Below are 12,495 nucleotides of genomic sequence, written 5' to 3' on the forward strand. Positions count from 1 at the left end.
GAGAAGTGCTTACATTTCTGTGCCCAATCTGCTGAAGCTTTCTTGTCCATGCAACAAACTAATTGTGTTTAAAAACAAACAAATAAATAATACTGTTTTCCCTTTTTTTTAAGTATTACCAGCCTTCTCCTTTCCTGTAGAACTTCATTTCTTTCTATTAATGACCCCAGTGATGATTCATTAAATATAATTTGGCTTTTCCTTCCATTTGTGGACCTTCTGGGAAAGTGTAAGGATAACCTGTCGTGAGAAAGTGATGAATTAATTGCTTATGGGTCTTTATGACTACAAAAATTGGGAGATCTAGATACTGAACAGTCTGAAAATTCCTTTTACTCTTCAAATTAGCATAGAAAGAAACATGAAACATTCAAGGTCAGGTTGGATGGGGCTTTCAGCAACCTGATCTGGTTGAAGTTGTCCCTGCTCCTTGGCAGGGGGGTTGGACTAGATGACCTTTAAAGGTCCCTTCCAACCCAAACTATTCTATGATTCCATGCTACAAAGGGATGTGAATCTGAATGAATGTCTTGCTCATTTCCAAAGCACATGCAGCTGGGATTTCTTCCTTACATTTTCATGAGCTGAAGGACAACCATCAAGGTAGTAGTTAGCATGAGTGAAAATTGTGATCAGTTGAGCACTGCTGCTGTTGAGGTAAAGAACTGATATTTCCTTTTAGACATACTGGTAGTCACTTTTACTCTCCTTAGAAATGTCACAGACACATGCCAGCCAAACTGTCTGCTGTGTTTACAGAATAAGTGATTTTGAAAGCTTACTGCTCTGTGCATTTGCCTTTGGACAGAATTCAGCTCTTTCCTTTTGATTTGACACTTCAAATGTTTTTATCTTGAATTTTCTCATGAATTTTTATTAGGGAAAATTCTTTTGGGAGAGGAATTGGAAGACAAAAATAGGGACCCAAGTGGCCTGCAGACCGAAAGATTAGAGAGAAGTGGCAAAGCCTTTGGGAGAGATGGGAACTCTGTATCGGGGTGAGCCTCAAAAACTTATGAAAATTGGCAAAATTGTGAGAAGGGATTCTCTGCACGGTTCCCACTGCTCTTTGACTTTATCATGTCTAAAGCTGACTGTTGAAGACTTGAGTTCCCCTTGTTGCTGTTTGTTGTCAAATTTGAAAGTGATGCTAAAGCTAGTAGAGCAGTGTTTTGGTGATGATACACTCATTAGATGGGAGGCACCTATACGCTTGTCAGCAGGAGCAGTGTGTGGAGTTCTTGACTGATGGATGTCCAGATCGTGCCACCAAGAAACTCATTCAACTTTGCAGTTTTATTACAAATAAAGCCTAGGGATGGAGCTCTCCTTGTGTAATAAAGTAGCAGCTATCAAAACAAGAACGTGAGTTCCAGAACTGACTGAGAAACTCTGGTTTCTAGAGTTTCTTCATAAAGACAGCAGAGAAAAGTGTTATCTGTAGGATTTAACTACCTTATTGGAATTAGATGTTTAATTCAACCTACGATTTCTTTGTAAAACTGTCATGACAACCTGGATGAATACTACCAGTCTAAATCTTTTTCAGTTTCACAATTCCCAACATAGTATAAATTTGTGAGTTCGTGGTGCTTTGTTTTGTTTTTTAAAGGGGAAGAACTTTGCTAAATGGGGAGAGGCTGGTTTTGACCTTGGTAGTAATTGAACGTGCTTGGCGAAGAGAGTTGCAGAGACTGTAGGGGGAAGCAAAAGGAGAGGGTGATCTCTGGGAAACTGCCGCTCATGCAGAGAGAGCAGTTAAAGGATCAGTGAGCAGAAGGGGAGGGAAGGCAAAGGTGTGACGGACAGAGTTTTCTAGGGGCCAGAGGCCACTGTGAAAAGTTTGCTGTAGCTCATAAAGTGTTGAATTGCCTGAAGCTCAGAACTAAATACTCCAGAAAACGCAGTGGGAAAAGGAAGAATTGTGTATAAACCACTTCTGCTTTTGTTCTTTCTGATGTAGTAGCACGAAGTTTTCTCTAGGAAAAAAAAACAAAATCCAAAAGACCCAGCACAAACCCCCCCCTCCTACTAGCTGATATTCTAAGTTGCACCTGGGTTTTGGTGTCTATTGTTTATTTTTAACTTACAAGCTTTTTGTGTTTATTGAGAGTTCATTAGTCGTGGACAGTTCTGGCAAATTCACCTGTAAATTCTGTTTGATTAAAAGCCTGGACTGTGAAGCCACTGAGTGAAGATGCAACTTGAGATGTGATACTGGCAAAATTATGTCAGATGTTTATTTTACAGGTCTCTTGCAAGTATCGGCGGTAAGCCAGACCTTGTTTAAGATTTATGATTTAAGCAGTTGTCAGGGTAGGATGGTAGGCACACTTGCTTAGGTTTAAAACTAGTTTACAGGAACACACAATGAATGTGGCCTGTCCATTGTCACTGTAATAACTGGAGTAACCGGACACATTTAAATAATTAGCTTGATATATTATCTCTAATTGATGGAAAACAGATAATACAAAACCTAGAATCTGGTAGTTCACGTTAATTTTGCCTAAAGATGCAGGGAGTAGAAATAACAACTGAATATTTTTTTGAAAGTCTTTGTAATTGATTTTCTTCTTTTTTAGGAAATCTTTAAGATAGAAGGCAACCTTGGAATTCCGAGACAAAAAAGGGCTATTTTGGCAACTCCAATATTAATTCCTGAAAATCAAAGACCACCGTTCCCCCGATCTGTTGGCAAGGTAAGTCAACAAAGACTAGGATGAAATTTTGATATTAAGTAATTGATCTAGTTCTCTTAAAATTTTGTAATGCCTATCATGTTGGTAGCAATATCCCAGACAAAATTAAGAAGCATAAAACTGAAAGAGAAGATTGGTTTTTTCTGCCTATAATGTGTAGACAGATGAAAATGGCTTTGGATTCATGTCAGACTTCTATAGCATAGATTCTGTTAAAAAGTGTTAATCGGGGTCATATGTTTTCATGCAGCTACTGTCTTCAGTAGACGTGGCTGCCTACCTGTGTATCTATGTGTTAGACTGAAATCTAGGCCAGGAACGTTATGAAGAATATCCTATTGCATAGTGTGGATTATCTTTTTATTTTCTGTTCTGAAGACCTAGAAGGGATTTGTAAGGCATTACAGGTAAAAACATCTTTTGTTCATTTCTTAGTTAATTTATAGTGTCCAAAGACTTATTAAGTCTTTGCAGGTGTTCTGAGTTTTATTTTTTGTTGTTTGCAAAGGTCTGACAAAATGGAAAGTTTTTCTAGTGTCTGCAGGCAACCAAATAGAAGAGAGTTCTAACAGCCACTTTTCCAGAATTTCAGATACACAGCTTGTGTATACCAATGGATTAAAATTAAAATGCCAACAATTGTTCAAGTGTCCATTTAGGCATGAGAAGATGTAATTACGTGAACATATTTTGGATGTTGGTAGTTTTGAAACTGAGACCCCTATGCATCGCTCTGATTTTAGTAGATGTTTTAAAGACATGACGGGCTATACACCTGTCATTCGTCTCGGTGGCAGTGCGGCCCAGGCCAAGGCTATTCCTGATTCCCACCAATATGACCGCTAGAGCTAAATGCACAGCTCGAGGGCAGAATTTTGGTCTAGGATCGATGTGTAATTTAGCCAGCTGGCACCTAATCAGTTACTTTAATAATTAGGAAATGTTGCTTTCCTATCAGTAAAAAGAAAGAATAATCTATGGAGATTTAATTTTCTCCTATTTCCCTAACAACAATTTATACTGATCTCATAAATTTCCGTAAGTTTTTCTACTTGTCTGAAGTATCTTTTAATGTATCCTAAACTTTCTAAAGCCATTTCTGAACTTTTTTCGTCACATTTCAGTGTTTCAGATCAATAACTGAAGTAAATATTGTTGATTAATGTTAGTTATGAAGTTAATTTTTAAGAGTTCTGTTGTGCAATTTTTAAAGCAGTGAGATAATCAAAAAGGTTACTTATACACAGATGTATAGTCTTTCTTTTTTTGTTGTTATTGTTTTAATTCTCCCTGCCCTATTCCACCCCTACTGTTCATGAACACTGAATTTTTAGATCTGAGGTAGTCTGAGTTGCTTCCTAGAAGTACCTTCATGAAGTATTTTTTTGGAGAGTTTAGAAGGCTAGTCCCAGTAACTGAGGTTCCTTAAGCAGAATAAGATGAATCAGGTCCTATTTGTACTTCAATGTTTTCCTAGCATCTTGTCACCTTGATTTGTTGCCGTTCCTGAAATGCTAGTCAGGGATCACAAATTAAGTGCGTTGGATGATGTACAAACACGGACATGTAAAAGCATCTGGCAGTCTGTTTTTCAAAGGCTCTAAGATACCCATCCTCAACTAGTCTTTCAATTATAGGAACTGCAAATGATCAGCACCTTGAAATGCTTTGAGCTGTCATCAATTTTAAAAGTCTTTAAATATAATTTTTTTTTCATTATATTTCTAATTTTAGAATCTAGATATGAGCATTTTGGCTATAGTCTATTGCAAGTACACTTGCAATACACGTAGAGTGTATAGGTGTCAAGTGAGACACAAATTTTAGAGATATTTAAAATAATGCAATAAATAGGTCAACCTCAGCAATTTGCAACTGAGTACTTAACAAAGCATAAAGAGAACTGTTTGGAGCCTCAGACATAGTGATGGCAGGGAAGAATGTCTACTGTTCCCTAACTAAAAAATTCAGTAGGAGTCAATGCTGAAAATAAAAGCAATGATTTTTGGTCTTTTTGATATGTCATAGATCTTCATAAGGCATGCCGTGAGCTCTTCAGAAATAAAAATAGTCTGTACTACTCTAGAGAGCCTTAGACACCCGATTCATGTACTTTTTTCAGTTCCTGCACAAACTGCAGAAAAAGTTGATTATCTGTCTCATTTAACTTTAGATGTTTATTGTGAACTGTACATAGCTTCATGAATTTGCAAAAATTCATTTAGGTGCCTGCTTCTGTGAGGCATGAGAAACACATTTATTTCCTCTTCCACATTATTTTGGGACTTACCTTCAGAAGCCTCAACAGAGCACTACATGGACTGGTGAATTACAGCGTCTGATGTGTATGAATTTTTCTTGAACTTAAACTTTGCTGTTTCTGGTCTGTTGTAATTGCTGTGAAGGGGCATGGCAGATGTATTTTGTAGCTATGTTTTCTATAGTGTTTTGGGGAAGAGAGAAAACATAGAATGGATTGTTTGCATGTTATAATAGAATTTAAAAAAATGAGAAGGAAGAAGAAGGGAAAGCAGATTCTGGATCAAAGTTCTGTCATGTAACTGCCAGCAGTCAGGGCTCAGGACTCATGTAGGTTCGTTGGGATGGGAACAGCAGAGTTTGCCTCATAGTTCAGGGGCTCACAAGGGCTCACCCTGTTTGCCCAACTCCGTGAGCAGTGTCTTTCTGAGCTCCTCTGTACTGGGCCTTCCCAGTCAAATCTCTGTGAGATTGCACAGTGGGGCAGTTTATATTTTATAGCAATAGCAATAACAACATTTAGGAACAAGGGCGGGGGGGAAGGAGTGTAAGTGGGAATAAGCACAAATTTTCCTGTGTGAAAAATAATTCCAGTTTTTGTTTTGCTTTCATCTCTGTTACGGTAGTGCTACGTTTTCTACTCATCAGGAATGTGAAGCCTTCCTGACGGAATGAAATGTAGGATAGTGATAATTTCAGATATGTCTAGTTCTCTTTGATACTATGGTGTGGTCCAGTTTGGTTGTCTACATAAAAGTTTGGTTTCCAGTTGTACCCTGAGTGTGTTATCTTCCCTTTCTTTCATCTGCTTTAGCAAATTACCGGTGCAGTTTATTCATCTGTGCTGACTGCCTCTTGCTTTCCAACCCACGCTATGTTGCCCGGAAATGCACAAGGTTGGTTGGAAGTGATTGCAGCAGCCACCAACAGTTGAACTGGGCACTTAGTTGGGAGCAGGGCAGATGTGCAAAAATAGGAGAGCAAATAACCACATTTTATTTCACAATTAGGAAACAAAAGCATAAACAAAGAAAACATGGGGATTCTAGAGAACTTTATTCATTAAGGTTTGGTAATGTAAATAAGGAAGGAGGTATTGCACTGGACAAGTGGAAAAAATGGGTTTGTTTTAATTAATTACAAAAATTCAAATTAGTATTTAGCTTAATAAGGGAATACATGTGGAGAGGCTGTTCTCTTTGCTGTTACTGGCTTTCCAGCATACCATTTAGGAATAAGATTATTGCCTTGCCATTTGCACACCCTTCTTTAGGGTCTCTCTTAATTAAATAACTATCATAGACATGCTGTGCTTGTAGGTAGAGGAATCTCACCTTTTAGCAGAATTTAAGCTTTTGCATATTATTCTTCATTCTTGAGGGAAAATAGTGGTATTAAAATATTTTAATACAGTCTTGGTAATATGGGCCTTTGTGACCAGATGGCCTGGGCTACAACTGTTGACTGTTATTGATGTGTTTGGTTTAGCTCTTGCTGATATAGCACAGGGATATGATATTCAATTTTTAGTCTCTCTCCATATGTTACTTTTCCGGTTTATTTGTCCACATCAAGTCAAATGAAGTACAAAACAGTGGGATGCAGGATAATCTTGTAATTGTGAGGATAGGTTATTCGGCACTACGCTGCGGAAAAGTTTTCTAAGACTTAGGAGTGGTGCTTCTCTGCATCTATTTGATGGTAATCTCCAGACACACTTCAACGGTGGCGATGAACTGCATGATGGTACTTTTGGAAGTTTAATCCTTACACTAATGCAGAGTTCAAAGTGCAGGAAGGTAGTTGTGGAGATGGTCAACAAGTTCCAGCTCTTCTTTCAGACATTAGGAGAGATGAACATCTGCAAAGTGAGAGCATATTAATAGAGGCTGAAAGGATTTGCTATGGATTTTATTGATGGACATATGATGAATCCACAATTCTATTCTTTAATTTAGAGGAATTGTCCTTCATAAGAATGAGTTTTCAATTGTTGACACATAAGATCTAGGAGCCATGAGTGGCCTGGTAAAAATTGGCAGGACTTTTCATGCTCAATGAAGGCCAGAAGACAGAAGACAGAGGTACACAGTAAACTTTGTAGGAAACTTGTGCTGAATGAAAAAAAGAAATAAAATAATTAAACCCTTATTTTTTGCTAGGAAGAGAATTTTTTTCGTTGTTACTAGGCTGTTTTGTCCTTTTGGAAGGAGAGGGGGTGTTTGTTCAGATATTTTGCATCAGACAGTGTATATATACTCCCTGCCTCTGAGCTGGGCTGATGGAAAGTTAACTGCCAAATGACAATTAGATGGCAGGACTGACCTAAACAAAAAGTGGTGCAGGCTAGCAATCAGGATAGAAACCCTTAAGATCTACAAGGAGGTGGATTTTTATCCTCCTGTGAGCTGTGAATTTAAGGCAAAGAGAAAACACAGCTTGGCTGTTAATGCAGCAATAGAAAAAAACAAAACCTGAAGAGGGGAGGAAACTGAAGATAACTGGATGGAAAAGCTGCTGGAAGCTTATTATTTTTGAGTGGCTATCTGATTGAGGCTATTTATATGTGATAAATGATATGCTTCACAGAAGAACAGTGTTAAGTGCTAAAGATGCAGCTGGAAAAAATGCCAAACTTCAGGCAAAAGTTTGAAGGGGAGGTGACAGAAGCGTCAGGAGAGATGATCATGATCCACCAAATTTTGAAGCAACCTAGAGAGAAGGATTGTAGATTACAAGGAGACATGAGAAAGACAAGAGAAGAACAAGAACAACAGTAAAATAAAAGCTGAATTATGAAGTGCATTTGTTCTACTGGAGAATTAAGCAGAAAATGAAGGAGTCGGGGGAGATAATCTAAACAGAAGAGGAGGAAGGAAAGGACTTAGCTAGGATGGGTGTGCAAGTCTGGAAGATAATGGTGTGCACTGACAGGGAATGATGTGCGGAACAGAGGAGCTGTTCCTAAAAGCCTTTCCAACACCAAGAGAGAGATCTGTGTGACTCCTTACCGACTTCTCAGTTAGTAAAGGTTTGAATCTCAGTTCTTGGTCTGAATCTTCATGTCAGTTACTAAAAATGAGGTAGAAGCAAGAGACTATTTCTTACTATGGAACTAGAAGTGGGTCTGAGGTCTACAGGAAAAACCCAGTCAATTTTTTAAAATTATTTTTTAATATCCATTTGGTTGTTTTCAAATCTTCACCACATCAGATGTAATGATCAGGCTGTTCCAAAGAGTATGCTCAGAAAAGAGGAGGTGGTCATCAGCAAGGATTCTGACTTGTCCAGAAGGCAAGAAATTTCAGTGACAACTGAAAAAGTGGTGCCATTAAGGAGACGTTGGAATGATTGGCTCCTGAGAAACATTGCAGGGTGAGGACCTTTTTCAGAGAGTAGATGGAATTACTCAGTTACAAGGAATTCTGGTTTCTTGCATCAAAGTCTTATGGCATATAAGGAGAGCACTCAGCTAAAGTATGCAGAATTGTGTCTGTCTTTCTCTGTAGGAAAAGACACATCCACAGATGAGAATATATAAACAATCAACAAACTAAGAGTGGTAGAAAGATGTACAAAAAAGGCAGGGAGGGAGGAAGGGGAAAGGGTGTTGTTGATGGATAGCACTTAGGCAATAAATACAGTCTTAATAAATATAGTTCTTTCTAATCCAGCAAGAAAAAAAGGTTGGGATTAGAGAAGAATCAAGTTGCAGTACTAGTACAGTAAGATTGGGCAGAAATATATACCATCTCAATTTGTTCAGGCTAGCACAGCGTTTTCTGTAAATCCAGAGCGCGTGAAATGATGGAAGCGAAAGGAATAAGCTGGTGTACTAACCTAATGGATATAAATTTTGGTGGAAGATTAGAAGAAAAGTTTCTAGTCCCCAGAGAAGAGGAATTAATTTCCAACAGAAGTACTGAGGAGGGAATACCAAGTTTGATAAATATACAATCACAGTTGCATAATATAGCTGCTTCTGATCCTGAAAGAACAGACACCTAGAGGTTTCCTGCTATTCTAGTGTTCTTGAAAATGTGTAATGCCCTGCTGAGTTGGACCTGAACAGACGGTTGGAGATGTCAGAGTTTAACATCTGATCAAATTCGTGGCTTGCATGAAGGAATGGCACGCTTCTGACCTTCATGGAAAAATACCAACCTACCTCAGCAATGAATGTAATGAAATGAACAGCATTCCATTAAATTAAAGGGCTTTCGATGCAAGTACATGAATTATTAAACTACAGCATATTAATTTTCATTATAGGATATGTATTTGATGTCCTAACAAACCATTAAGTGAAAACAGCACTTCAAATTTATCTCTTTTTCTGAAAGGTCTCTCTTCAAATTTCTTTTTTTTTTTTTTAAAATATCGATAGTCACATAAACAATTCCGACAGAATACATTCATTCTCTTTAAGCTAACAGAATTTTAATGGAAAGCCTTGTTAAAATACTTCTGTTTACTTAAGATCTTTCAGAAGAATCACACTTGAGCAGCAGATGCCTTGAAAAACTGGAAAATAATAAGAATTTACCATTATTTTTCAGTGGTTGGTGTCATTAATAAGAATAAAAGAACTTAAAAACATTTGAGGAATACTTTCTAATCTAGTTACTATGGTTACAAGTTTGTTGGAGATAAAGCAGTTCTATGGCAACGATGGAATTAAATTTTCTGCCCAATATTGAAATATCCAGTACCTAATTTCCTGCTTCATAATAAATCATGCTAATGACCTTAATGAGAGCACCAAACAGAAGAGGTTTTATGCTCTGAAGCTGTTCAGCAAAGTATACTACAGTTTAACTGTCGCATTGTTTGTGTTAACTTTGATCTCAGAATTTGATACCTTAAACTGTGTTGTAGATGAAGGTAGAGGGGGGAAAAGTCTGTCCCTGCCAGTAAATTACCTACGTAAAGTAACTAAGATGAAATAAAACCCTGGCAACTAATTTTACATTGACATGCTAATTGAATTTTAGACTCAAGTTTATTTGTGATTTTTAGGTGCATCAGTTATTTCATTTAATGATGCCTGATGTTAGACACCTTTTTTTCTTAAAGGGTTAATTATAGTCATCTGTGGGGGGCAGGGGGGACAAAAAAAAAAAAAAAAAACAAGAAGAATCTCCCCACAACTCCAGGCCTGTTCCAGCTTTCTTGACCCAAATAAACCCCCAGGGTCATGTTTTAAGGATCCCATGTAGGTGATTCCCCCTGGTGAATCCATGCTGACTCCTTCTTTGTGGGTGCTTTCTCTCCCATTTTAATCTGTGGGGTGCTGCTGTGGAACACATTGATTTTATTGGAAAGCCTCCCAATTTCATCTGCTCTTTTATCAACAATTATCAGTGGTATTTTTCTTCCAAATCTTATTTTCCTGCCATGCTACTCTCTGTCTCATATTTCTGAAGAACAGGTGAATAACATGGAATAAATATTTATTCAAATTCTACCTAAGAATTGAAATGACTGTTAAAATATTTGCACGGTTTTGCCAGCACATTATTTTAGTGATTTTATTTAGCTTGAGTTGTGGCGTAAGCTGAGATGTAACAATCTTTATACGCTTGTCCTCGTCGCTCAGCACTTCCATGGAGTGGCAGTCTGTTTAAGCACATCCTAAAGCATTGTTCTGTGTCATTGTACAATATTGTCTGACGTTAAGCTAATTGAAGCTAACAGAAATTCTCCCATCAGAGTTGGGAAAGGATTTTTGATCAGGCCAACCATCTTGGGAGATTTTAGGGGGCGGGGAAAGACCCTTGAAGGAAGCGTGAACTAAGCTGATCATGTACATATCAGGTTATACTTTATTTCACTATGTTTATAGGGAAAATTATCAAAGTTGATTTGGAAAATGGAATTTTCATCAAGGTTCAAATATTTTTTTTTCCAACATCATAAGTATTTTTGCACTGCTTCAGAAGTTTTTATTTTCACTTCTACAACACATGCATGAAACTGTTAAGCTTACATATTCGATTTTACTTGTTGGAGATGAGAATGGATTTTGATAATAGAAATCTGTACAACAATGTAGTCCATAAATTGAAAGTAGTAGTGATCCCTATAATCCAATAACATGTGTCTTAATATATTTTTACTTATTAGAATTGCAAAAAAAAAAAAAAAAGGAGGAAGCGTAGATGTAGCTGAGTGTGGCTAGAACTTGAATTCAGGGACTGTATTAATTTAACAGAAATTCATGTTCAAACCTGATAGATTATAATATATTGAAGTGATGAAGGCTGGTTTCTTACAAATATTATTTTTCTGCAACAAACCCGGGTCCTCCTATTTGTGATAACGCCTCAGGCACAATGACCCTACATCATCCCACAGTGCTCTCAGCACCACTGGTGTTATTTTCCACTTTCTGGCATTTCAAACTGGGATAGGAGAGAGCACGTCCTGGAGCTACAGCTAACCGGACTGTGCAAAATGGAAACTCTTCCTGCCTTTCTGTCTCTACAAGTGTTAGTAGGTCTTTTTGCTTTATATGTTATAGTTTTCATGAGACTTTCGGGAACTTTTTATCTTGGATTTTTATTTTTTTTTTTGGTTGAATTTGATTGAAACTAGCCAATAGACTTAAAATAGATCAGACAACATAACTGCTTAATGCTGGGGTTTTTCAGGAGACCAGAGTAAAGAAGCACGTGTTTGGCATAACATCCTTTCCTCAACAGATTCTTTTTACTTAACAAGCAAGCCCTTAAATATTACTGAAGAAGCTATTGTTCCTTGTAGGGTTGGAATAACGTTTAAATCAGGCATATTCAAAGAGTAATATCTTCAGTGGAGAAGTCACTAATTATTTAAGGGAATCTATATGAATTTTATCACCAATAAAAATTAATGAACAATACAGTGCATGCTGAAATTGTGTAAACAGGAAAACATAATAAATCAAATTCATCCATTATTACTGTGCTGTTGGGCTTTCTAATCTGAATTTGCTAAAGGTCACTGGAACATGAAAATTAATTTGAATTAATAGAATCTGTTGTGTGTGGATTAATATTTTTTTACAGAAGTCATGTAGTGCCATTACTGAATTTTATTAATTTATTTTATTGTGAGAATTTTAGCATAATTATTATTTAATAAATTATCTCCTTTAAAGAAAAATAAAAAATGAACACAATCATGATACACTCAATAATGCTTTGGAAAAAAGTGTAATTATCTGTTAATGAGAAGTCTTAAAAATCAGACATATTGTTTCCTTTAGGGGATGACTGATGAAGGATGCTCCTTGTAAGTAGTAGAAAATTGATTGGGTTTTTTTTTCCCCAAGATTCCACAAAGATCGGGAATTCCAAACTCTTCAGAGAAAAAAAATACAGATGTAGTTCACAAGCACTTGCTGTGAGCTCTGAACACGGTAGCTGTTGAATGTATCCTCCAGTTCTTTTTCTCCTTTACAAGGAAAAAAGCTTTGCCCACATTTTGTTATGTTGAAAACTTTCCCATCTTGACCAGCCTTTTAATTCTGGGAACAAATTAAGCACATGTT

The 12,495-nt window shown here is 37.1% G+C and overlaps 1 protein-coding gene across 2 annotated transcripts in view; it reads left to right on the plus strand.

Moving 5' to 3' along the window:
* CDH13 (cadherin 13) overlaps positions 1-12,495 on the plus strand; it is a 507,409-nt gene that overhangs the window by 205,381 nt on the left and 289,533 nt on the right. For both annotated transcript variants that reach the window (XM_054197627.1, XM_054197628.1), the window contains exon 4: positions 2,586-2,702. In XM_054197627.1, the coding sequence (XP_054053602.1) occupies positions 2,586-2,702 (117 nt within the window). The remainder of the gene's footprint in view (positions 1-2,585; positions 2,703-12,495) is intronic.

Source organism: Rissa tridactyla, chromosome 4 (assembly GCF_028500815.1).
Source record: "Rissa tridactyla isolate bRisTri1 chromosome 4, bRisTri1.patW.cur.20221130, whole genome shotgun sequence".
Classification (NCBI taxonomy): Eukaryota; Metazoa; Chordata; class Aves; order Charadriiformes; family Laridae; genus Rissa; species Rissa tridactyla.